Source organism: Pungitius pungitius, chromosome 4 (genome assembly GCF_949316345.1).
Source record: "Pungitius pungitius chromosome 4, fPunPun2.1, whole genome shotgun sequence".
Lineage (NCBI taxonomy): Eukaryota > Metazoa > Chordata > Actinopteri > Perciformes > Gasterosteidae > Pungitius > Pungitius pungitius.
In genome coordinates, this window is record NC_084903.1 from 22,048,398 (window position 1) to 22,073,551 (window position 25,154).

A 25,154-nucleotide genomic window follows, 5' to 3' on the forward strand; every position below is an offset into this window, starting at 1 on the left:
ACAGGTCCCCCCGCTCATTCAAAGCCGCCTCCAGTGGGACGCCAGCTATTAGCAACCTGACCCACTTTTCCGATTGCTAACTGCTAGCACAGCTAATTGGGCTGTAATCACTTCCTGATGGCTGCGTCGTTTTAGAATTCTCTCGCTAAATGCTAAACAGGGGGGAGAAGGGGAGAGCCGGAGAGCAAGTGCTTGGTTCCAACCGGGTACGTGGAAGGTGGTGTAAGAGCCACATGAGAAAGCGGTAAACAAGCGGGTGGAGTGTTTAATACTCAAATACCAGTAATGTGTAAATGGGGACTATTAGACCCCATGAATCACATTTGAATATGGAAAGTTTTGTTTTTTCGCAATGTGTTAAGAACCCAAATTCCCAAAGGGACTCTACACTTGTATGAGAAGCCAAAACACAGGAGTGACTTATAATAAATACCAGTCTCAGTGTGTGTGGGTTGTTTGGGGGGTTCTAGTGGAAGTGTTATGATTAATTCCTCCCAGTGCTGCCTCTCTCTCTCTCTCTCTCTCTCTCTCTCTCTCTCTCTCTCTCTATCTCTCTCTCCGTTGGTGTTTGAATATTTAAATGTTTCTACTCTGAACCCCCCCCTGCGATCACTTGAACCTCAGCGGCTCAGGATACTGTAGGTTTCTTAGTTACGACAGGAACTTCCTCTCTTCTCTCACTCCTGCGGCCCTCGGTAAGTCTAAGTTGAGATGCTGCCGAGTCACTTGTCGCGATTTTTGGGTTGCGCATATTGAAACAGTGGTGGACGATCAGATTTTTTTTTTTTGTTGCATTGGATAAAGAGCCTTCTATTTATTGTTTTCAGGTCGGCGTTATGAGCTGTAATCTTTTACACCGTTTATGAATCTAATTACGGAGGCACTGAGTGCATGTAACCAGATGTAGCCGGACAACGTTTCTTTGTGAAGCAGAGGGAAGCTGACCAAAAGCAGTCCACATAAGTCCAAGCCTTATAAGTGCAGCAGCGCTGTTTCTGTACTCGGCCTGCTTGGCAGGAGTTTAAAGCACTTGTGCCTGCTGCTCGTTGTTTTTATAAACAGTTTGCAATGGGCTCCTCTCGTTGTTAGTGCTGAAGGGTTTTTAACAGTTTTGGTGGATAGCCCGATGGAAAGTAATGGCAGGTTTGGCTGCATCAACAAAGGCCACCTCCAGGGCCTTATAAGGCCTCTTTGTGTGGGGTCCGTCGAGACTCATCATCTTTGTTCTCTTCTCTCCTCCGAGGTCCTTCGTCTGCTCCACGTTTCCTCCTCCGACCGTACCTCCCCATCTCACCTCTCACTCCTTTCTGTCTTTTCTGGCGCAGATTCCTCCGAGGCCAAGACGTCACAGCCTTCGGTGATGACTGAGCACCCTCCTTCGTCTGCAGTGACCGTCGGCTCCTCCACCAGCATCCCCGCCGCTACCTCCGCTCAGATCCCTCCGCCGTCTTCGTCGTCCTCGTCCTCCTCCTCCACGGCCATTCCCCAGCCCAACGGCAGCGGCAAGCCCTGGAGGAGCAAGTCAGTGAGCTCGAAGCACACCTCCCCTCCTCCCTCCTCCACCAGCTGCCCCGCCTCGGCCATGATGTCCGTCAAGCAGGAGAAGGACGCCTCCAGCAAGGCTGAGGCTCCCCCAAAGGTTGTCGCTCAGAGGTCAATGCTGGAGAAGCTCAAGCTCTTCAACAGTAAAGGAGGCTCCAAATCTTCCACAGCCTCCAACGGAGCGGGGGCCCAGACCGACGGCGCCGCCTTAGCCAGGCAGCTCGCGGCGGCGCAGGTGGAGAGGGCCGAGGCCGGCTCCAACACCGAGCCCCTGGAGGAGGAGGACGGCAACGCCCGGCCGGGGCCGAACGGCACCAGCAACGGGACGTCCCACTCGGCGGCTCCCCCGGCAGGAACGACTGTCTCCACCACCGCCAGCAGCCCCAAGATCGCCCTCAGGGGCATCGCCCAGCGCACTTTCAGCAGAGCTCTGACCGCCAAGAAGGGCTCTATCAAGAGCACGGAGAAGGACAAGGACAAGGGGAAGGAGAAAGGGAAGGAGGCGGGGAAACGCATCTCGGCCCCCGACCGGACGGAGCTCAGGGGGGACGAGCTCAAGGAGGAAGTAGCACCCGTTGCCGTAGACGCGGACGGCGCAAACAAAAGGACCTCTAAAATCACCAGCTTCATCCCCAAGGGCGGCAAGGCGGCCAAGAAGGAGAGTTCCACCCCTGCACACAGCGGAATACCAAAGCCAGGAGGCAAAGTCCAGGGAGTCGGCGGGAAGGCCTCCTCAGCGAAGGAGGCAGGGGAGCGCCCCCGCAGCATGCGACTAGCCATGCACCGCGGCCCGCTGGACAGAGACCGGGACCGGGACAGCAGACACTCCAGCTCCACCTCCAGCCTGGCGTCCACAGAGGGAAAGACCAGCGCGGCGGGAGGAGGCACCACGCAGAGCACAGCCAGCAACACCATCAGCGTGCAGCTACCTCAGACCCAACAGCACCACAGCCACCCCAACACGGCCACCGTCGCACCTTTCATGTACAGGTGGGGAGCCTCTAAGCGCCGACGCCTCTAGGCAACATGAAACATGTCCTTGCATGACCCACGCTGGTGTCTGACTGAACATTGTGGGTAACACGGGCACCAGGTCATGGTTCTGCCGCATGTTTTGATTTGTATTCAATGTGTGTTTAAGGGAGTGCAATGCTAAATCGGTGAAGTTCCCTATTTAAGAAGGAATGTAGGTTGGTTGCTATGGCTTCTACTAAAAATAACTCAAAGGCTGCATGAGACAATGAAAAAACAAAGTGAGTAAACGATTGCACATCCTCCTCCTCCTCCTCCTCCTACTCCTAAACTAAAGGTCCTACACACGGCGCACAATCGGTAAGGTTGAATTGAGTGACTTCCAAATTTGGCTTTTAGATAACAACCAAGTTGGTGTATATCCCTGTGAATCCAGCCATCTGTGAACCGTTAACCAGGATCGTCACCTCTGTGTGTGTGTGTCCGTGTGTGTGTGGGAATCCGTGCGGACGCTGTGGGCCCCTGACCTCTGCCCCGGGGGCCCCCAGCGTGATAAGGAAGGAGGTCCCTCTCGTTCTCCACGAGTCCTCTCTCTGCCCCTTCTGCCCCCTTGTACATCCTGACCTGGACCCACCTCTCCCAGAGGTCCACCATCATCAGTGCTCGGAAACCTGTGTATCTGTCAGGTGCCATCACCTGCAGCATTAAAACGCCTCCACCCCTCAGAAAGCTAAATAAACAAGAGACACCAACAGGGAAATATGAAGGAGCCAGTAAATGTTAACTAGCACCAGGTCAGAGGCGCGCTCTAACCGGCTCCCACTCAGAGAGTGCGATCAGTTCACCGGGCTCAAAGTCTGGGATCAGACCGAAGGCCGGATATATAACCAAGGCATTCGGACGTCATCATCCCAAAAAGCACCAGCCAGGTCCGCGGGCTCGAACTGTATTGATTTATCCATCAAAGAGTACCTTTTACTGGCATTCGTGGGGCTTAGCGGGCGTTCGCTTGAGGTCTCCGGTCACAAGACTTGAAACGCAGCAGATTTAATCCTTAATCAGGTTTATCCCTCTTTCGTGACAATTTGCGGAACATTAGCGCCGCACTAAATGCACAGTAATGCAGAATCGATGATGTCCCCACCCGCTTTGACCTCTCCAACTCTCTGCTTTCCCCCCACAGATCCCAAACAGACGGCGAGGAAACCGGGAACTCTTGCGGAGATGGTTCCTTCACCAAGACCAGCCAGCTGTCCACCGAGGACCTTTCAGGTGCGTCGGTCTCTCGGTGGGGGAAACCGGACTTTTCGCTTGTTGTGCCGCTCAATGTTTCCTGAGCTTGTTTCTTTTTTGTCCGCCCCCCCAACAGGCGAGGACCCGGAGACGAGGCGCTTGCGTACAGTCAAAAACATAGCGGACCTGCGGCAAAACCTGGAGGAGACCATGTCCAGCCTGCGAGGAACTCAGGTCACACACAGGTAAAAAAAAAAAAAAAGACAACAACCAATGCCTTCGTTCTGCCAGCTGGTTTTGACAGGCAGTCTCTGGGGATTAAGCAGTGAGTCCAACTACTCTGCTTTAAGTGTTTGGGGGTCATTATCAAAATGCAAAACACATAAAAGAACCATACATTTGCAGTAACTAAGACATTTGATATAATTATGTTGTATACTAGGTGTTTTTCTGCTCACCTTGTCAAGCCAACACTTCACGATGAGGATTTAATAGAAATGTGTTTTAGCGGAAAACAAAAGCTCTACTGTTGAGGGATCATCAAAGTGTGGCGCCTTACAGTGGCTGCTACGGCTGAGTGGTAAACAAGCCAAATCATGGTCAGCAGACTGTGTCCGTCTAGCTCTACAGGTATTACCTCCTTTTCTTCTTCCTCCCGTCTCGTCCTTCCTTTGAAGGGATCCCCCCCGCTTTGATCGCCCGGCGCGTCTCTCATGACGTCTTTTGATTCAGGTTCAGCTCTAATCACTTTCCGCCCCACAGAAGTTTGACCTCTGCTCCGGCCTCGTGTCTCTGCGCTGACCCAGCCGGCCCAATTTAGTTGTAGATTGTAACAAAGTAGCTTTTATCTCTACTTTCTATTGATCGGTCCGAGGAGTAAACGCAGTTTGCTGCTACATCTTTGTTAACCTGCACTATATCCCAGACATCTTTAAATAGATGTATGTTACTATGTACTGTTACTATGTAACAACAACCATTAAGTCATCCATTGAAGTCATTAAACTAGCTCCTGAACCGCGTTACGAGGTCCATTTTCCTCATGTACCTTTTGTGAATTAGTTACACTAGATCTCACCCTTTATTCTCTCTCCGTCCCCTTCTGCGCAGCACCTTGGAAACCACCTTCGATGGCAGCGTCACCACAGACGTCAGCGGAGGGGGCAGCGGGGGCGGCGGCAGCAACAACAACAACTGCGGAGGCGGCCGGAGCATCCTCAGCCTCACTTCCAGCCGCCCATCCCTGTCGTCATGGCGACTGGGCCACTCCAGCCCTCGCCTGCAGGCCGGCGACGCCCCGTCCATGGGGAACAGCTACGGCGGCCGGGCGGCAGGCGGACCAGCGGGGCGCTACCTTTACCCGGGGCATCTCCGGCGGCAGCTGGCCGGCAGGGGGGGCAGCGTGGACCTCGGGGACAGAGCTGGGGAGGACATTGACCTGGACAACATCGCAGTGGACGTCACCGGATACATGAGCGATGGAGACGTGCTGAGCAAGAACGCCGCACGCGCCGATGATGTCGCCAGCGGGTAAGTGGATTACCCTCACGGAGACTTTTTAACCCCACAAGCAGGTTTCCAAACTGCTGATGCAGCAAACAAAGGTCCTTCAATTGAAAAGATCCCAACGAATATTAGTTGACTGCTAAATTGTTTGAGGGGTTCTGGGCTTTTTCGACGTGAGGACTTTTTTTATTTCTTGAGAAGAAACTTGAAGTTGTCCCCCGGTCTTTTTGAATGGCAGAGTCCTTAATAAAGCAATAAGGTATGAGAGGCTGTACTTTAACGTCCAGTAATGTAACAGTTCGAGGGTGTAGATAGGCCCATATCAGCCATATCACATATAACCATTACTGGCAGCTCCAGCTTTCTACCCACCATTACCTGATTCTGTATTCAAATTCATCCAAAATCTGCAGGGTGACCAACCATATGGTATAATAAAACATGTTTATTTAAATGTTCTGTTCGTCATTTAGATAATTCAGGCCGGTTGTGGTACGTGGTGAAATAAAGGTTTGCCAGAAGAGGGTGCCAGTGTTCCGTCCTCACCATTCCCGCCTGCAAAGCGGCGGATGGTAGATCACACGAGTGTCCCGTCGCTCCGCCTGCAGACGCAACAATGCTAATAACCTGTTTTGTTGCGCTCCTTCTGAGCCGCTGTCCGTGTTGCAACAGGTCCCCTCCGCTTGCATACTTTGGCTGTCACACTGTGCAATTTAAACCTTTGCTCTCATCATTATCATCAGATAAAGTTGCGAAAGGTGCAAACCCGCCTTGGCGCGGCGTCGAAAGGCCGGGCTCGTGTGCCGTCGCTCACTGCAGGGATTTGTTTAAGTTCAGATAAATGCAAATGTGGATTGAGAGTCTGGAAGCCCGGGGGAACATAACATAACATGAGATGGGATTGCATCCTGTGTCGTCTGATTGTCCAGCCCCGAGGCGGCTGGACAAGTCGAGGGAGCCTGAGTGCTCTTGAAGTACTTGATATGTGTGAATTTGCGGCTGAGCAGACAAAGGTCGCAGCCGCACCCGGACAGGTGAGTGATGTGAGCCGGGTTAGCAGGGGCCCTATTCGCTTGCTCTGAAACTTGATGCTCGGGGTGGGCAATTTAGAAAATGATTTCCTTTTCCGGTGATTTTCTGCGATGAAGAGGTTGAGCAAAAGAAAATGTTTTTTTAAATGGACGCGGACTGATGGCGGCCCCCACCTCGCTCCACATCCCCGGGCCATTTAGCCTCTGGATTGAGATAGCGGGTCACTGGAGTGCACGCTTTCACCTCAAATCAATGGAGCTTGAGTGGAATTTATTTCTTAACGTAATTACGTTGCAAAAATTCAAGGAAGACGCAAAATCTGTGTCCCTGTTTTAATCAGTTTACATCAAAATACCTCCCACTAAGAAAAATAGTCCCAATCAATCTTACAGATGCCTTGACAAAGATAAATTAGATGACGGTGAATACAACGAGATGTTGGCAAGACATTGAACCAAATTTGGGGAATTGTTTGGCTTTTATTAATTAAGCATTTACTTTTTTCCACACTGATTCCATAGTTAAACCATATCCAGTGCTGTGCATTTACACTTTTTTGGTCATTCAGACCAAACAAAGCAACGTCAAGACCTCCAGCTCCAGGATGATTAATCAATATAACGCAAAAAACATCTGAGGGCTGAATTATTGATTATTTATACGCAGTCAAACAGTCGACTGAGATCAGAGAATCTGTAAATCATCCATTTAATGATGAATGAATCCTACAGCAGACAACATGACTGATGACATATTTAGTGTCTGCATCGGTTTTCTCCGATTTCCCTCCCCCCTCCTCTGCCCCCCCCCCCTCCTTCCCCTTCCCCCCCGTTGCCTCCTCAGCTCGGGGGTACGTTTCCCGATCCACACTGCCGCCCTCCCCCTTCTTCCATTCTATCCCTCCTCCGCTGGCTCTTCACAGCCAGACCGGACCTCCTGCCAGGAGGGAAACGCATGTGGAGCTGAGCAGGGAGGCTGCATGCTGACACAGAGCAGCACACACACACACACACACACACACACGCACACACACACACACGCTCAGGCTGTCCTCATGGTCACATAGTGGAGAGTTCACTGACACGGCGTGCTCACATCTGATATCACAATGGCCCAACACACTCTGACCTGCTGATATTATTCACACAACAGCAGACCTCGCACGCGGGCTCAGACCTGATAGTCAGACAGTTGAAAAAGGACACCTTTGCTTTGGAGATTTTTTTATCAACGGGGATCAACACTCACGTGGACTTGTTTGTTTGGCTTTGGACTAACTGTTTTACCATGTTTGAGGCAGACAGGTACGTCTGGGTTTTTAGACTTTTCTACTTAAAGAAGCTCTAGATTGGTCTTCTTTTTTTTTTTTTTTTTCTCAGAGTGTGACATTTTGTGTATTTCCTCCTGTCAGTGGCACAGTGCGTTCATTGTTAGCGAGTCAAACCTTTCTGCAGTTTCATTTGCTCAAGAAGTTTTGCTTCTGTTTGCCACGGGACTGTGTAAACTCCGCCTGGCTTTTTAAACTGTCTTGTTTGGACACGTTCCTCCCGGCGCACAACGTTACAGGTTAACCAGCATCTGCACACAGCACAGGGAGGTTCAGTTACTCATTAGTGTGAAGGCCTATGATGGTGGCGTGTGTCTTCAAGGTGACGTGACGGATCCCACCACTCTTCACCTGTCTTCATTGTCTGCTATTATTTTGAAAATATCCTTCACAACAAGTCGTTTTATTTAACTCTGGTTGTTGACTTCTTTGTCCATCGTACTACTGTTTATCAAACTATAAACAATAGACCAGGCATTGGACACAAAAACACTGTGATCAGAATGATGATGCGTACCATTAAGATAATTATAAAAATTCCTCCGAAATTATTTTTAAAGGAGCAAATGGGGCATTATTATCTAATCCGTACATTAAATGTTTTTAGGTGAAATCCTCAGACGTTTTTCTTTGTTCTAGTCTGAAAGGAGACATCGAAATAGAACAAAATCCTCTTTGGCTGCTGTGTCTCTCCATAATGTTTGTTCCAGCTCTCTGGTTCATGGTAACAAATGCGGAATCCCCATTGTTTAGTTTAGTTTGAACCCCGGGTAAATGTTAGCAGGCGGCCACCAGATGACCTGAGCGTGTAGCCGCACGGCCTTTCGGGATCTGTTGAGAAAGCACAACATGTGATACTTTGGACAGCGTTCACATGCTGTTGGGTGCAACCAAATCGGCCGCAGTCTGCTTTGTATCTGTTCTAAATCACCAGGGTGAATTCGCTGCAGCTCCCTTCAGCTCCACACGGCCTCTTTTTGAGGCATTGTTTCTCGTTTCAAGCCGGAAGACACTCCACGGCGAGCTCCTTTCCAGCCACAGCTGGGTCGAGTAAAAGAAATGTACGAACTCAAAAAAACTCAGACGCTGGACCAAGGGAACGACTTTCAAATGAAACATCTACCTGCAGCATCTTTTTTTTTAGCCTACAACTTTAAATCTTTAGCTGTCAATTAAATGAATTCCTAATCGTGAGTTGGAGCTGTAAGCATTTAAATGTCTGCAGTCGGCCTCGGCCTCGGGTTCAGGTTGGCTCTCCGCTCGCTGAGTGACTTCTGGTGGCCGTTGAGTTCCTGCCTCGCAGCCCAGTTGCTGATTTGGTTTGACTGGAGTCACACAAAGGAGCCTTGTCTATGCTAACCACTGTAGTCTGTGTGTATACTGTATACACATGTAGGTATAAATGCCTGTTTGTGTGTGTGTGTGTGTGTGTGTATGTGTGCTGAGTTGCCTCTCGCTGAGATCCACACAAAGATACCACGAAGTTGTGGCAGTTTTGGCAGTTGAATCGTCACAGCGCCACACGGGAAGCCTTCAGCGTTCGGGTCAGCAAACGTTTCATTGGATTACACCTGGGTCAAATGAGTGAACATTGAGTTCCGTTAGGACTCCCCTCCACAGGGTAAATATTTGGTGGAATTAGTCGGTGTTGTTTTTAGTTTGAACCGGAATGCTGCTAACGGTCGCCAATGAACCACCTCCTTTCAAAAGTTATTTTCCGTTATGAAACGAATGGACTCTGAAGGTGACAAGAGGCCGCCGGCTGGACACATGGGAGAAATGTGCCCTCAGTGTTGGTAATGATATCCAATATAATCCATATCACGGTATTTAGGACGATTTTGACGGTGTCACGGTATATGGCGGTATTTCAAGTTAAACACATCAATTCATTGACCCGGAAAAGGCCGGCGTGTTAGCATGTTAGCGTGTTAGCTTGGTGGTGGTGTTTTACCAGAGCTGCCAACTCTCACGCTTTCGCCGTGTGACACACGTTTTTGCCTGTTTTCACACGCACTCACGCGACACATCAAATTTCTCATGCAAAAAAATAATAAAATCCGGCCGAGACTCCTTTTTCAAAACTCCAAGATAGATGGCGCTCATGAGTTCCACTGAGTCATATGCGCTGCACCCCGAAATAAGCGACAGAAGAAGAGATACCAGTGGCGCGAAATAAAACATAAACGGACGAAGAAACGGTCACTACCGACTAGCTAGGTATGTAAGCGATGAAATAGCATCCAATTCACTACTCACTCTCTTAAACTTTGAATCTTGAAAGAAATTATTCGTTTGTGAATGTGAACATGGTTAACTAATCTCGTGTCGTTTTTGGATGAACATAAATCATGAAGTGCTCGTTAAGAATACAGCTATCCACAACTTGGGTATGGTTCCAGTTAAGAATTAGTATAATACCATTCTAATCAAAATGTCAATCTAACTACCAACACTGGTCTATGAATAAGGCTTACATGTGGCGCGTTGGCAGTCATTTAGACAATAGTTTTCTGTTTGAATGTTCAGCTCAAGTCTAGAATGCTGAAGATGAATCAGGTATTGCACGTTTAGCAGACCACTCAAAATCCACTAGAATGCAGAACATCACATCTATATAATCCAAAATGTCAATGGGGGGTGGACCTTCAGCTATGTCTGCTTCACAAAATGTAACTAACATTGTCGCATCTCCACTAGGCTGCCCCTATCAATGGCTTTGTGCCTCCCCACAAACCACCAGAATGCAGGGTACAACACGGGTTCAACAGCAAATTAATTCCAATTCTCTGATATATGAGCCACCAGCTTGTGTGGCTGTGTGCGTGGCATGATTTTAGTCACCCCCGACAAAATCTCACTCCAAGGTTTTTTGAAAAGTTGTCAGGTATGACACCGGTATGAACGGTAGGAATCGTATCCCGTTTAAACCGGTGTACCGCCCGGCCCTCGCTCCTCCTGAGTATTTATGCCACAAAAGCAGCTCAGAGAATGAAATAAAAGAAGAGATTGTGTTAACCTCCGACCAAAGTCTTACACAAAGTGTGTCACTGTGCTGCACGACTCGAGTTCATCCTCTCTGAGCCCCTTTTATTCATGCGCCTTAACGCTGCTCCACGGTGACGACGACGACATCTAACGTGCTTTTGCGCTTTGCTTTTTTTCCGCAGCTACATGACTGACGGCAGTTTGGGTCTGTACACTCGGCGCCTGAACCGGCTGCCCGACGGCATGGCCTCCGTGAGAGAGACGCTGCATCGGAACGCGTCGTCGGGGCAGGGAGACGCTGACAGGTAAGCCTGAACGAAGGGGCCCTTTGCTGTAATATTTCAGGAAGAACAGTATTTTGGCCTCTGCAGTTCCACCCGGGGGAAACTGTGCAAATAACCTACTGCGTTGGATAAATACAGTGACTTATTGTAATCAAAACGTAGAGCATTGGTTAAAACAGCAATGTTTGTGTTCCTCATATCCTTTCTATTGCTTAATGTCTTAATATCGCTTCACACAGTGATATTGCACAGACTTGTTTACCATGAAAAGAAAGTACGTGATTTAACCGAGCTTTTTGCAATCCACCGCCCCGCTGAAGCGCTGACTGATTGTAACAGCTGGAGAGCAGCACCGAGACGACACGTGTACCTGCGTGTTATCAGGACATATCGAGAAGAGATTGAGTGTCCAGGGGTCCGTGGGACGTTTCACAGCGTCCCCGTGTCAGCGTGAGCGATGGGATGCGGCGCTGCAGTCTTTGTCCTGTCGTAGAGATGGAGAGGGATTTTGTTTCCGGGCTAATTGACAGACGGAAATGGATGAAGGCCAAGCAGAGACCACCCCCCCCCCCCCCCCTCCTTCTCCCTCCTGCTGCAAGAAGGTTGGGGGGGAGGGAATAAGCTTGTTATGAAAATGGACTGGACTGGGTGAGACAAAGGAACAGTCTCCTCTTTTGTTTTCCAGCAACCATTAACACGTGATCTTCTATTTCACAGAATTTACCGGTTCTTTGTGCTTATTGACGAGCTGCATTTGAAACTAAACCACATTTTGGAGTCTTACATCTGTCTTAAGTTGACTAAACACAGACGGACATGCTGGGGAGTCTTGTAGGAGTCTTTAGTGCTTCGAGTGGCCGTTTCCGTTAATCCTCAGGTGTGGCTAATTTCCTGTCCTCCAGACTTTTGACCTTTGCCCTCTCGGCCCTTTTACCCCGTACATTAAACTCCCCCCCCCCCAGCCCTTAGGTGGCCCCGTACCTTTCCAGTCCCCCCGCCTCCCTTTCTTTGTCTCTTACCACGGCTGCGTGATAAGAGCTGGCGGATTCTCTAAATGCTGACGAAAGGGGCTACAATGCTTCCTTTCTTATCTTATCTTTCATCATACGGTGCTCCGTCCTTTACCAAAATAAAGGAGATGATGACGCCCCGCATTTCCTTGCAGCAACAGTCTTAGATTGAAGCACCTCGAAAGCGTCAGCTGTCGCTGTTGAATTGCACAGTACGGATGGGTGGATTTAGGAAGTGTGGTGCTGAATGACGCTTTGATGGAAAAGTGAAACACACATGGGATGTAACAGCCTCCGTCTACCCTGAGAGACGTTCAAGTTGACCAAGTAGACAGATTTAGTTACTACAGAAACTTCACATTTCACCTCTTCTGATCTTCACTAAGCTTCATTATTTCCTTCATAAGATCACAGAGAAGGGGAATGAAAGAGTCGAGGCCCCCCCCCCCTCCCTTCACCCCCGAAGGAATGTCTGATAAATGTGCCTACTGCTTTTACTTTGGGATTAATTAGGAGAGGTGGAAGCAGCAGATAAGGTGCATTAGCATAACAAGCGGAGCCAAGTGGAGCTGGAGGGGAAAGAAGGCTGACTGTTTAATACAAGAGAGAGAGAGGGATAAAGGTGCCGTTTGTGCAGGTGGAGGAAGGTGGGCCGCTTTTACGCCCTTTCCAACATTTTGTTGTTTTGAGGTGTGCGCGGGCTCTCTTTGCTAATTGGGTGTGTGTGATAAACCTGCGAAGGTTTAGAAGCTGCATTTAAGTACTTTTTTTGGGCTTGGGATTGGACCTGGTAGGGGGGGTGGGGGGTGGGGCAAAGGTGTTGAATGTCACTGTGACATCGGGGCAAAAAACCCTTGTGACCCCGTGGACCAGGAGGTCACCAGCTTCAAAGGGTTGAGGTTCACAGTCAGGAGTTAAGCCTTCACGCTAAAACCCCCCCTTCAGATCAGACCCAACCGGCTCTAATGAGCAGCATGAAGGATGCCGATGAAACAAACACAGCGCCGAGCGACTTGTTCAGATAACAAGGAAACTAATGAAGTGCATCAGCAGAGTCGGTGGCTGATGTTATTGGTGCTTCTGTTGGAAGTGCAAAAACTGGTTTTTACCAACTGCCAAGAGTATTCAAAGCAGAGGCAGGAGGCCAGCAGTGTATCCCAATGAGTCATGGGACAACAGGACCTGCGAGGCTGAGTAAATAGGGAGACGCTCTAGTGTGTGTGTGTGTGTGTGTGTGTGTGTGTGTGAGTGAGAGACAGAGAGCGTGCTTATCCCTCGCATTTATCTCTGGAGGGAGGAAGTAATCTATGACCGTCTGTCTTCTGATTTGAATTCTCTTTGTTACAGCAGACAAAGGAGATGTCTCTGTGGTGTGAAACCGCTGTAGCGGGGAGTGTTAGAGAAGCCCCCCCCCCCCCCCCCAGCACCCTCGTCCTTTCCTGCTGAGTCGTTGAAGATATCATTTATCTTTTCCAAATAAGAATGTGACACAAAAAAAGCGAAGAGAGCGTTTCGCAAGAATCCTCCTTACATTTTACACACTAGCGTGAATAGTTTTCCCCACTCTCTACATTCTTTTTGGTACAGTCAGAGCGGGGTCCCCACTCTTTAAGAAGAATTTGGAAGAATGGCTGCAGTTTTATGTGTGCTGCGGGAAAAACACAAGATCCCATCCATACCATAGATACTCTATAATGTGGAAGGAGGCTTGAATCCCAGAGAGAATATTAGAGACTAGATTTAGACTCACTTGTTCACTGTTCTTCTCATTATCCTTTAATCGAAGATCTAAAGGAAGTACTTTGCACTGCCTCTGTGTTTCAGAGGTATGTACTAATATATATAAACAAACTTGAGGCGTTGTTCCTTTGTGGTACAACGCCTTTAAACACTTTAAAGTCCATTAGCGCTGCGAGTAAAAACCCAGCCTCTATTTGTTTCAATGATCCTCGCGCTAAAAAGATAATAAGATCTGGTTTGACTTTTACCACGATGTCATGTCATTTCGCAACCTTTCCTTGTGCAGTCTTTTGGCATCTAAAACTCAACATCTCGCAGATACGTTATTTTGTTCAAATGGCTGTATTGTTTACCTGGCTTTTATTTTGTTTGAGTTGTGGAATGACCTTGATACAATGACGCGATTCACTGTATCAAATGTAGGCTGCTTAATTCTTTAATAGAACAAATTGAACACATGTCACTTTCCACCATGGGTCCTGACATATTTCTGTTTATTCCCAGTTTCTCTCAGGTGGAAATGAATCCAACCTGCGACTGAGCTTGCAGCTGTTTTAGAACGCGTGATTCCCTTTTTCAAACGCATTCATTTTAAAGCAGACCTGCCGATTACACACACACACACACGCGTGCCCCCGGTCCCCAAGACGTTGCCTCTCCTGTCTGGACTTGGTTCCCCGTTGGCCTCAAGGCAGAGTAAGAGAGAGCATCTCCACCGCGGGCTACCGGCGACACCTGGCACTCCACCTGTCTGTCTCTGTGTAACGCCTCCACCTGCCTCCCCACGGTTTCAAGCAGAGTGAATGTTGTGGTTGGCCTGCAGGCTCGCACTGCAATAATAATCATCACTCCCCTCCCCCTCCTTTCCTGTCGTCTCACGAGCCGGCGGCCTCGGTCCCCAAAGAGCCGGGAGTCTATTTGTACGATAATTGCAGACATGCGGGTAACACGGCTTCATCTCCCTGCAAGCCTCCCCTCCAGTTGTTGCGCCCGGGCACCCGCCCTGCTCAGGGGGGGTGACGTGAACCTGTCAGTGCCGATCGCAGCTGCTGGTCCTGCTGGACTCCTCTCCAACGCTGACCCCGCGGGTCCCAGACGGGGCCTCGGCTCCACTCTCCAGGAGCGCCTCGGTCGATGGAGGCAGAGGGGGGGGGGGGGGGGGGGTCGGGGGGGGGGGGGGAGCAGGGTTAGCCGGTGTTGGGTGACCGAGACCAATGGCACCCGGGAAAATGATGAGCACACGTAAACCATCTGTGGTTTTCGGATAGCGCAGCTTGCAATTATTTCTTTCATTACGATTCGATAAAACAAATGCAACAAAAAAACATGCCTTTTTAGTTAGAGTAGTTTTATAACATTATTGTTTCCTTCTTACTTAATTGTTTTCATCTAACACAAATGCGATAACGTCATAAGCTTACGGTTTGCATTCATTGGCTTGTTTTTGAGAAGAAGGACTTGTAATGAAGGGATGCTGCTCGATGGTTTTGTAGTAGTAGTTCAGTCTCCCCTGGACTGAAGCATCTGTGACTCGTCTGTGCCGGAGAGTAGATTCTCTTCTCAATGGCTGTGTTGAACTTGTGTTGCCACCAATGTTGGTAAACTGAGAGGATGCTACGAAATGGAATCGGTCACATACGTGTCGCATTAGATGAGCATCAGAAGGTCAGTAAGAAGCCTCTCAAACTAAAAATGTTCGCCTGTTTTACTACGGCTTAAAAACGTTCCACCTGGGATTAATGTTGACACAAAGGGACACAATCTACCACAACATATGGTGTTTGTATGAAAAGATTTATACATAATAATCAACCTCACTTTCACTGAGAGGAGAATACCAAGCCACACCTATCCTTTGTCTGCTCTCCCCACATGTACTGCACACACACACACACACGCACACATACATGCACATGCACGTACACTCACAACACACTTCACGCAACCAAATATTATTCCTCAGATATCCAGACTCTCACACAGCCTCTGACTCGCCTAGACTACTAAATAGTACAAATGCCTCCCAGACATGTTAGCGCTGAAATCAGTTCCACTGGTGCGCCTGTGTGTGTGTGTGTGTGTGTGTGTGTGTGTGTGTGTGTGTGCAGTAGGCTGGAGCAGTCTGACCCGCAATCCGTACCAGTTTGATTCAGGATTTGAGGTCAAATGTGTTAATGGGACCCTCCCACACGTATACACGCAGCTCGCATATCCCAGAAAAAAACCTGTTTTGGACTAGTTGAAGATTTTTATTGTTCAATAATAGAAAGACATCTCAGCATTACTTGTTTTGTGGTTTGAGAAATATAAGCTGTAGTAGTTTAGTTACAGGAGTTGATGAGAAAAAAAGTCTTTTAAATGAATTTTCCACTTAATCTAGAAACTGAGTAAACAAGCTTGCTATGACTTTAAATTATCAACAAGCTACTTAAGTATCTCTATCTCTAATAAATGCATGTTCACTCCTGGCAATAAAATGCCTAATGGATCTTTTTTTAGAGTACAGACGATCGCCGCCAGATAACCTTTGATTTATAGAGGGTTGATTTGTTTTAGAACAGACGAGTTTGTAAATCTAACTGCACTGTGAGATGTACTTGGTAGCATGGAGATTCTCTTTCTCCACGTCCCACGTACTTGTTTGAGAAAAGGAGAAAGAATCGATAGCTACGAAACGAAGAAGGTGTTTATGAGAAGAAAAAAAAATGAGGCAGAGTCCTCAGAGAAATTAGGCTTCAGTTGCCATGGATACAGTATCAGTAAACCATCATACCCTCCTCTGGGCTTTTAACAAGCACACCTGCCTCGCCCGAGCAAACACACACACACACACACACACGCACACACACACACACGCACACGCACACACACACTGAGGAGGGTGGGGTAAATAAGGATTTGTTCTCTTCTCTTTGGGTCAAACTTTGAGTGTGACATCCACAGCTCTCTCGTGAGCTTTGTACTATTCAGCCTTTTTTTTCTTTTCATCCAGTTTATTTTGTCGCGTTTCTTAGTGTGATGTAGTAACGAGAGAAAAAAAGCTGGTCGGGATTCAAGTATCAGCCAGCCGAAGAGTTCTCCTGACGGGAGAGCCCAGGTCTCCGCTCCAGTCCGGGATCGGATGCAGTTTTACGGAGGAAGTGGGCTTTGATGTGCCTGCAGTGAGGGTTGTGGAGCTCAGGGTGAGTCTGAGTCCTCTGCTCCTCCGCTGATACGTTCTGTGAGCTCCGGTGCTGGTGTAAAGTCAGCAGGTTCGTGCAGGTGGCGGCTTTGAAGTCTGGATGAAATTGATGATCCACGTTTTGAGCTGCAGGAAAAGCTGGAGGACAAAAGTCTGCATGCGAGTGAGGGAGAGGTTTTAATGTCACGGAGCCTGGATAATGTGTCTGCCTGCAGGCCAACAGGTTGGTTGGATTTCTGTTCTCTAATCACATGGGGACATTCAGTTTAATTTGGGTTGTTAACCCGTAACACAGTTTTTCTCCTTTTCTTTTTTACCTTCAAGCTCAAAGGTTGGAAAATGTAACATATATACATATTCTGCATCAGTTTTTTAAGGCTATAAGAAGTCAACACAGAATGCAGTACAGTTGTGAGTTCGTGGAAAGAAGCGATTGATATTAAACGGATCAAACGTAGCAACTGGTCGCGGTGTCAGTAAGTTCCAGCATTTGTGTTTCCATAAAGTCATGCAGTTTAATGATTTTGAGGAGTTTATTCAGATATTTCATCCACATTTAATTTTGTATTTTTTTTTACTGAGAACAAGATGCTCTGCAATACTTAAATAAAAAATATTCTTTCCTCAAAATGCAACACCATCTGTTATCTGGAGACAGGTTTAAAGAAGGTGTAACTGCTGTTCAACTTAGCTCATAACATTATTATAGATAATATTATTAGATCATTTAGATTACCCCCCCCCCCCCCCCCCGGTTTGCTCCAGACCACAGATGTAGAGGCAGAAGTTACAGCCTTGTGTTTCATTCTGCACACACGTGACACATTTCACGAGTTAGTCCCAGGAGTCTCTTTTAAACTGCGCTGCACGGCGAGGGTCAGGCCGAGTCGCGTGCCTGCTTCTGCCCGATGCGTGTCACACGTGTTATTAGTTCTTACTGTTGGTCTCGGGTTGTTTACACATCAAACAGATACCGAGAGAGAGAGAGAGGGAGAGAGACGAGTCGCACGAATGAGAGGCAGCCAGAGGGGTCGAAGTGCTTTCGGTAGGAGATAGCAAAGGTTTTGCCAAAGGCATGAGACAATGGGAGCAGACAGGGGGGGGGAGAGGAGAGAGAGAGAGAGAGAAAGGGAGAGAGAGGCATTCCTGAGTGGGATGTCCAGTCCTGTCATTTCTCGTCAGTGGAGGGACAGCTGTGTCATTTTGGGACCACGCGGTGGAATGTGCCGTTTCCTCTTCGTTGCCTCCTTCAGCCTCACGCTGAGACCTCTTTTAATAACAGTCAAACTTTAGCTGAGCCATGAACCGTACTTGTTGCCAGGTCCTAGTGGTTTCTGTGGAAATTGAACTCCTAAATGCTTACCGAACGTCAGGTATTTTAGGCGCTGGTACCCAAACCTTTCACACACTCTTTCACAATCAATGTCAAATCATAGATCAAGATATAATTCCCCGAAAACATATAACCAATAATATTTATGACCTAGCTCCATGAGAAAAAAACTTGTTTTTCTAGTTATGCCATTGATGCAAACCAAGTTTACAGATGGGAACAGTGTTTGTTGGATACGAGGAAGTCACGACACCCGCTTCTCAGTTCAGATGTTGTGTCCTCCACGCCCCCCCCCCCCCGAGGGATTTAAGTCAGGGAGACAGTCAAAACCCTCCCCAGGTCGGTCGGTCCGTCTGTGTGGACAGAGACTCTGGGGTTATATGATCCTGTGTGAGGACCACTGCTCGCAGGAAATCCCCTTACTTCTGCTCCGGCGCTCTGTTGTGGCCGCATGTCTGTGTGTACATTTCTGCGGCACGGAGCCTGTGTGCATGTGCCAGCATTGCACGGCTTTTTCAAGAGGGGAGGGGGGGCGGTGGGGGGGGTTACAGTACCGCCGGTCCAACGAACCCGTCAACCCGCCGCGGCCCCCGAGGGACACGGACAAGAAAAGTTAAAACAAACAAGACCACGGCCTTTTTCTCAGGACGCTTCCAGACACTCCTATTGGCCGAGGCACGTGGCAGCCCTTTTTTCCATTGGTCCCCCAATGACCCCCCCCCCCCCCCCACTGCTCTCCTATTTGGAGATTCGGCCTCTGAACTCTGACCCTTTTGGGAAAGCAGAAAGCTTGCTAAAAGGACCTGGCAAGAGGCGAGGCTTCCTCACTGGAATGTCCTCATTTGGGTCACTTTTCCTTCTCGTGTCGTCTCTGAGCGGTTTACAGGCCTTTCAGTCCTTCTAGTGACTGACCAAAATCCCATTTTATTCACAAAATAAAATCCCTTTGACCCGGAAAAAAAAGGGAAACAATTAAAAAAAGGTGAGGAAAGATGTGTTTGTAATTTGTTTGAACTGGCCTTTCTGAGAGTAAGAAGCGATTCGGATCTGCAGCGAGACGACCTATTAGTCGGCGGGCCTCGCTGGCCCGCGCTCGCCACCACTTCCTGCCGTGGGCGGCCCAGCAGCGAGCGTCTCCGTCTCCTGTGTTCGGGCCCCCGAAGGGCTCCGTGGTGGGTAACTGGCGGGTTGCTTTTGCCAGCGAGAGGCTGCGGGCTGGGCCACTCGGCTTCAGCCTGATCTCTAATTAGCACTGGCCTGTCAGATAGTCAGGGTGGATCTGTCTGGGAATATGCAGCCTTGCACACACACACACACACACACACCACACACACACACACACACACACACACACACGAACCATAGCTGGGAAACACACAATAAAGCAAGCAGGGACAGCGATTGTCCTCCACTTTGGGGGAGTTTGTCTGCGATCATGTGGCTTTGACTTGTGTTGTCCTGCTTGATTGTTGTTGGGCTGAAGTGGCTTATTTAGAGCTTGGGCAGTAGCAGTGAAGTGGTTAAGGAGTCCTGGGGGAGGCTCGTGTTTCCAGCAGTAGGGCAGGTCCTTCCCTTAACCCCCCCCCCCCCCCCCCCCCCCCCCCAGCTTCTCCCTCCCTCTCCGTTACACCAGAGAGAGAGAGGCAAACAGTGCCCGGGGGATGAACCATCGGCGCAACCAGCGACAAAGGAGCTCAATCTAGGAGCACTGCCAGGGCGAGAGACATTGAGTGAGCTCAGAGAGAGAGAAAGAGAGAGAGAGAGGGAGGCAGACAGAGAGGCAGTCGGAGAGAGACTTTTGGCAGCGTGAACTCTCTCAGCGGCATGAAGTCATGAAGCTCTCTGTCCAGCTTGGCATTTTCCCGCAGTACTCTGGTTCCCACGGCAACCCAGGCACCCTGACCAGGTAGATGCATTTGTGTGTGTGTGTGTGTGTGTGTGTGTGTGTGTGTGTGTGTGTGTGCTCACAGTAGCAAAAGGATGTCTTTGGTTCAGTTCTGAGATCTCTTTGGGTTTGTTTCTTAATGGCTCTCCGTAAGTCCCTAATTTATTTCTGTGTGTGTGTGTGTGTGTGTGTTTGTGGGGGGGGGGGTGATATGGGGCATTCCCCACCGGCTGTACGGATGGGCTGAGACTGTTGTGGTCACTTCAAATCTCTCGGCACCTCTCAGCTCATCTGCCCGCGGGTGCTTTCTGCTGCGGTTTGATTTATTTGGCCGCGAACTTCACAGGGAGAGTTGCACTTTGGACCGTGCTTCGGTTTGTCAGGTTGTCGGCGAGGTTCGTCTCATCCGCAGCGTTCGATTTGGCTGGAAATCGATCGGGTGATCAGATTTGAGAGGCGATCCGAATCTGGGTTTGCTGTCACTCACCAATCATTTTTTTTAAATGTTTTTATTTTAAAGCTATAATGATGCTGTTGTGTTCTGTGTGCTGATGGGAAACGTTCAGGACCAGTTTGTTCAGTCGGCTGCAGATGAACGCCGCCGCGGTGGTTTTTGTTCCTGCTAGTACGGAGGTCCGAGTTGAAAGATGTTTGACGAATCAGAAGTCCAAAGTAGGGGAAAATGTGTCTGTATCATGAAGTATTAACAACTAAAAAGTTGTCATTGAAAGCCTGCCCTGATGCCTAGATGTATTTGTCCTCATTTCTAGGGAACTTTGATAATTTCTTACTGTTTTTTATTTCAGAGAAACCTTGTATGTTGTAAATGAATTTACAATAATAAATATTTCATCAGCAACAGCTGTTAAAAAGTTGCTAAATGTGTTGCCTTCCTCTGCTACAAATATTATTGCACTCATTATCTTTATTTATGCTTTGGACACTTTGTAGCACATTTGCAAGGACAGGTTTTAATATATTATTACAGTTATGAACAGACAACACCAGCTCTGTCTCTCTGTGTGTGTGTGTGTGTGTGTGTGTGTGTGTGCGCGCGCGCGCCTTCTGGTGCAGCCAACCCTGCACTGGCCATGACCAGCCTCCCTCTGGTCCTTTCAGGGTTATGTTTGCCAACTGGCCGTGCTTCCTGTTCCCCACAGACACCCAGCGGATGCACACATGCACGCACACAGACACACACACCATCACACACACACACACACACAGCCGTGCAGACACACATATATTTACAGATATCCTGCATTAACTCCCGCCATGTTTGCTCTGTTCAGATGGGTTTGTTTGAACAACTCACAGACACACACACACACACACACCCGTGATGTCACCCCTCCAACAAGCTTTTGTTCATGTGATGGACAACCCCATTCAGCCTGTGTGTGTGTGTGTTTGTAGCTGAAGTCGATTCAGATGGAGAATAAAGGACAAGAATCAGCAGGCAGTCAGAGGATCTGTCGTTTTTTTCCGTTATACGCTGTAGTTATTTTTTTTCATATAAAGTATACTGAACATTTGTACAAGTGTAGACTCTCACACTCACCCCCCTACAATGAGTGTAAATGTGAACATATCTATGCTTATTTGCCAATACGAAACAGGGATTGAACGTCCGTCTCTTCAAAAGGAAGCGATACATGTTGCCATATATCCCAGTGGACGCCACACCGCCTGCACCCTGAAAGATCCATTGTTTGAAGAGAACTAAAGTGAACCTCTCTCTCTCTCTCTCTCTCTCTCTCTGTGTGTGTATCCAGCTGGGATGACAGCAGCTCTGTGAGCAGCGGCATCAGCGACAACATCGACACAGATGACATCAACACCAGCTCCTCCATCTCCTCCTACGCCAACACACCCGCGGCCCAGCGCAAGGGTCTCAACGCGCAGGTAGACTCACACTCCATATTTAAGAAGAATATCTTCTGGTAGGCAGTTCCATTTCTACCCGCTGGCCCTTCCCTCTGGGAAAAAAAAGGCCTAAAATAACGTACCCGAAATGAACCAGGAATAGCTCCTCAACCATGTGGCTTATATTATATATTTATGGTCCCCTTTGAACAATAAGAAGCTGAGTAATGTGAATATAATCCAGGCAACAAATCTAAATTTCACAAGCAATATATATAGCAATAAGGTCCAGATCCCATGATGCAACTGAATGGTCTTTCCCAACTTTAGCCTTCAATATAAAATACAACATTTATTATAGAATTTATAAAGATATTCATCAATTTCTCTGAAAACATCCCTGACAGCCTGAGCATTCAGGGGTCATTACTCTATTTTAAAATAATGAATCATGATGATGTGTATCTCATGCTTATGATTCTTATCACAGTGTTTAGCGCTTTATCGTGCCAAGTGGAAATACTTGGTATCAGCACTGCCCTACATCACCATCGTCTGTGAGTTATTAGACGGCCGCACAAACAACTGGAAGTATCCTCCAGCAACAGCATGACTCAATCATGTTGCCTTACAAGCATTAGGGCATTTATACATTACTTATACTGTCGTGTACCAAATATGTTATGTCACAATTTGAGTTATCTAAGGTGTCTGTTGAATGGACAAAAATGAATAAAACAGTTGGTTCAGAATAAAGCAAAGAAAACTGCAGAGGGACGATTTAAGGCCAGTGTGTACATCTAACGAGTATAGTGTGGCGAGGATAATAACAATAAAATAATCCACATTTTTTTAACCTCTAGCTTGATCCGGTGTGACAACTCTTCCAAAGTATAAAATAGAAAGGTGGTAGTGGTAAACCGATGCAACCGTATCCTTCCACTTGGCCTCATTTCCCTAAAGCCAGTCCGTCCCAGCATTCCTCTGCTTTCAGTGAAAAATGTGAGACTACAGCTGTGAACTCACAAAGCCAAAGCTGATGTTGACTCTGGCCTCAAACCATTAAACGCAGATTAAGAGCCACATACGCTCCTAGAAAGGGATCGCTGAGACGATAATATTAATAATGATAATATTGTGAGCTGAGACACGTTATTGTGGCAGATGTGGAACCATGTGACCGGTGTCCCTAATTGCTCCAGAGGTGCTGAAGAAAACAAAAGGAGGGCACAAAGGAGCCTTTCTCTTAGTAAAGCAGGCGGACACACTGCAGGTTGATTAAGTCTTCTTTAATTTCTTTTAGCAGAGTGGCCCGCTGCATTTTTGTAGTGTTGCCTTGTCAACAGCGACCATCACCCTCAAACAGCTGTTAGCTAGTTCACCAGAGCCTTTGTTGTTTTTCTAAACAATACAAACTCAGTAGAAAAGTCAAAAGAAAAGTAATGTTTACCAATAACTCATCCCGCAAAAAATAGATTTTCGTCTCAACAATTTTCTCTTTTCTTTATGGAGACTTTTGACGTTCTGACAGAGATGAGATTTGATTTTAAGTTCAAGTCATTCTATCCACAACATGAGCTGCCTGCAGCAGAAGCAGGAACTTCCCGTCACATTTCAAATCAGGAGGAGCACCTACTGTGGCTGCTGGCGACATTACGCACAGCGCGATGGCTCCTGCTCTATAGAGGCACTTGGCAACGTCTCATAAGAAGCGCTCTCTTCAGCGGTAATGAATCTGACCTGAAGGGTTTCTCTGTGTCTTCCCAGCCTGTGACAGATGCAGAGAAGCACTCGGCCTCCGCTGTGGTGCACCAGGCCTGGTCGGGAGACGAGGTGAAGAGGCCGAACGGCGGGTCGGACAGCAGAGCCAGGATGGAGTCGGGCTCCAAGTGGAGCCGCCGGAACCCCTCCGACATCTCCGACGAGTCCGACAAGGGCGGCTCGGGGAGGAAGACCCCCTCCGTGTCCCACACGGGCTCCTGGAGGCGAGGCATGAGCACTCAGGTGGGGGTGACGTCCCCCAGGACTAAAAGCACCAGCAGCACGGGCTCCACAAACTCCGGTGGCCTCAAGACCCACAGTTCAGGTAACGAGGACGTCCACCACTGGGGCAGAAGAAGTCATATACAAGTTTTCATTTGTGATACAACAATAAAAGTTGTTCATCTGTGAGGGGGAGGGGAAACTGTAGTGCCCCCCCACTGATGTTTTTCCCCCTCGTTCGCCCCCTGCAGGTAAGACGGATGACGTCAAAGTGTCAGAAAAGGGTTGTCTCTCTGCTCGTCCCAACGGCCTTCACCGCTCGCCGTCGGACGCGGGGCGCAGCAGCGGCGACGAGGCGAAGAAGCAGACGACCCCCACCGGCCGCGCGTCGTCGTCAACGACGACGAGTGCCCTCGCGCACGCCGCCTCAGAGCCCCACCCGCAGACGCACTCGCACACCTCGCGCACCCCTACCAGCACCTTCGGCTTCAAGAAGCAGGGCCACGGGATGGTGACCATGGTCACTGCCAGCGGCGCCACCATCACCAGCGGCTCGGCCACCCTGGGCAAGATGCCCAAATCCGGGGCGCGCCCGCTCGCGGTGGGGCTGAAAGCCGGCGGGCAGGACGGCGCGTCGATGCTGGGTCACCACGACGACGGTTTCCTCCCCATGAGCGCCCGCTCCACGCTGCAGTACCGCAGCCTGCCGAGGCCGAGCCGCGCGGGGGGGGCGGCCGCCCGCAGCGGGAACCGCTGCTCCACCAGCAGCATCGAGGCCGCCGTGCTCTCCGTCACCACTCACGGGAAAAACCCAGTCGGCCTGACCAAGGCCAACGGCCCGGGGGGCCCGCTGGCCAATCAGACGGACCGGGAGAAGGGCGTCTCTGAGGTGGACAACCTGAGGGGCGGAGCCGCGATGCAGGGCGGAGGAGCAGCGACAGGAAGACAGCAGGTTTCTTCACCCACACTGCGCAGGTGAGCCCACACACACACCCACCCACACACACACACACACACACACACACACTCACACACACAATATAATCAGTATAGTCAGGGATGCTGCAGACGTAATGACGGCTAACTGATGAGCCGTACTGTGTTGGGCCTTCCTGTATGGGCTTGACTTTACCACATGAAGCACAAACATAGACACAAAGGCACAGTGGGAGAGAGAGGAGGTCATTTGAAAAGTTAGTAATCTTATAGCTTCATTGAAGGGTAAACAGTGGTGAGTAATAATCCCCCGTGTGGGCTTGTTACACACACACA

General features: G+C 49.0%; 1 protein-coding gene across 4 annotated transcripts in view; it reads left to right on the forward strand.

Annotated features, from left to right (window-relative positions):
• Window positions 1-25,154, forward strand: part of nav2a (neuron navigator 2a) — a 118,267-nt gene that overhangs the window by 72,445 nt on the left and 20,668 nt on the right. For all 4 annotated transcript variants that reach the window (XM_062561860.1, XM_037456956.2, XM_037456958.2 and 1 more), the window contains 8 exons: window positions 1,326-2,532; window positions 3,698-3,786; window positions 3,884-3,992; window positions 4,858-5,277; window positions 10,783-10,905; window positions 21,809-21,938; window positions 23,667-23,985; window positions 24,134-24,857. In XM_062561860.1, the coding sequence (XP_062417844.1) occupies window positions 1,326-2,532; window positions 3,698-3,786; window positions 3,884-3,992; window positions 4,858-5,277; window positions 10,783-10,905; window positions 21,809-21,938; window positions 23,667-23,985; window positions 24,134-24,857 (3,121 nt within the window). The remainder of the gene's footprint in view (window positions 1-1,325; window positions 2,533-3,697; window positions 3,787-3,883; window positions 3,993-4,857; window positions 5,278-10,782; window positions 10,906-21,808; window positions 21,939-23,666; window positions 23,986-24,133; window positions 24,858-25,154) is intronic.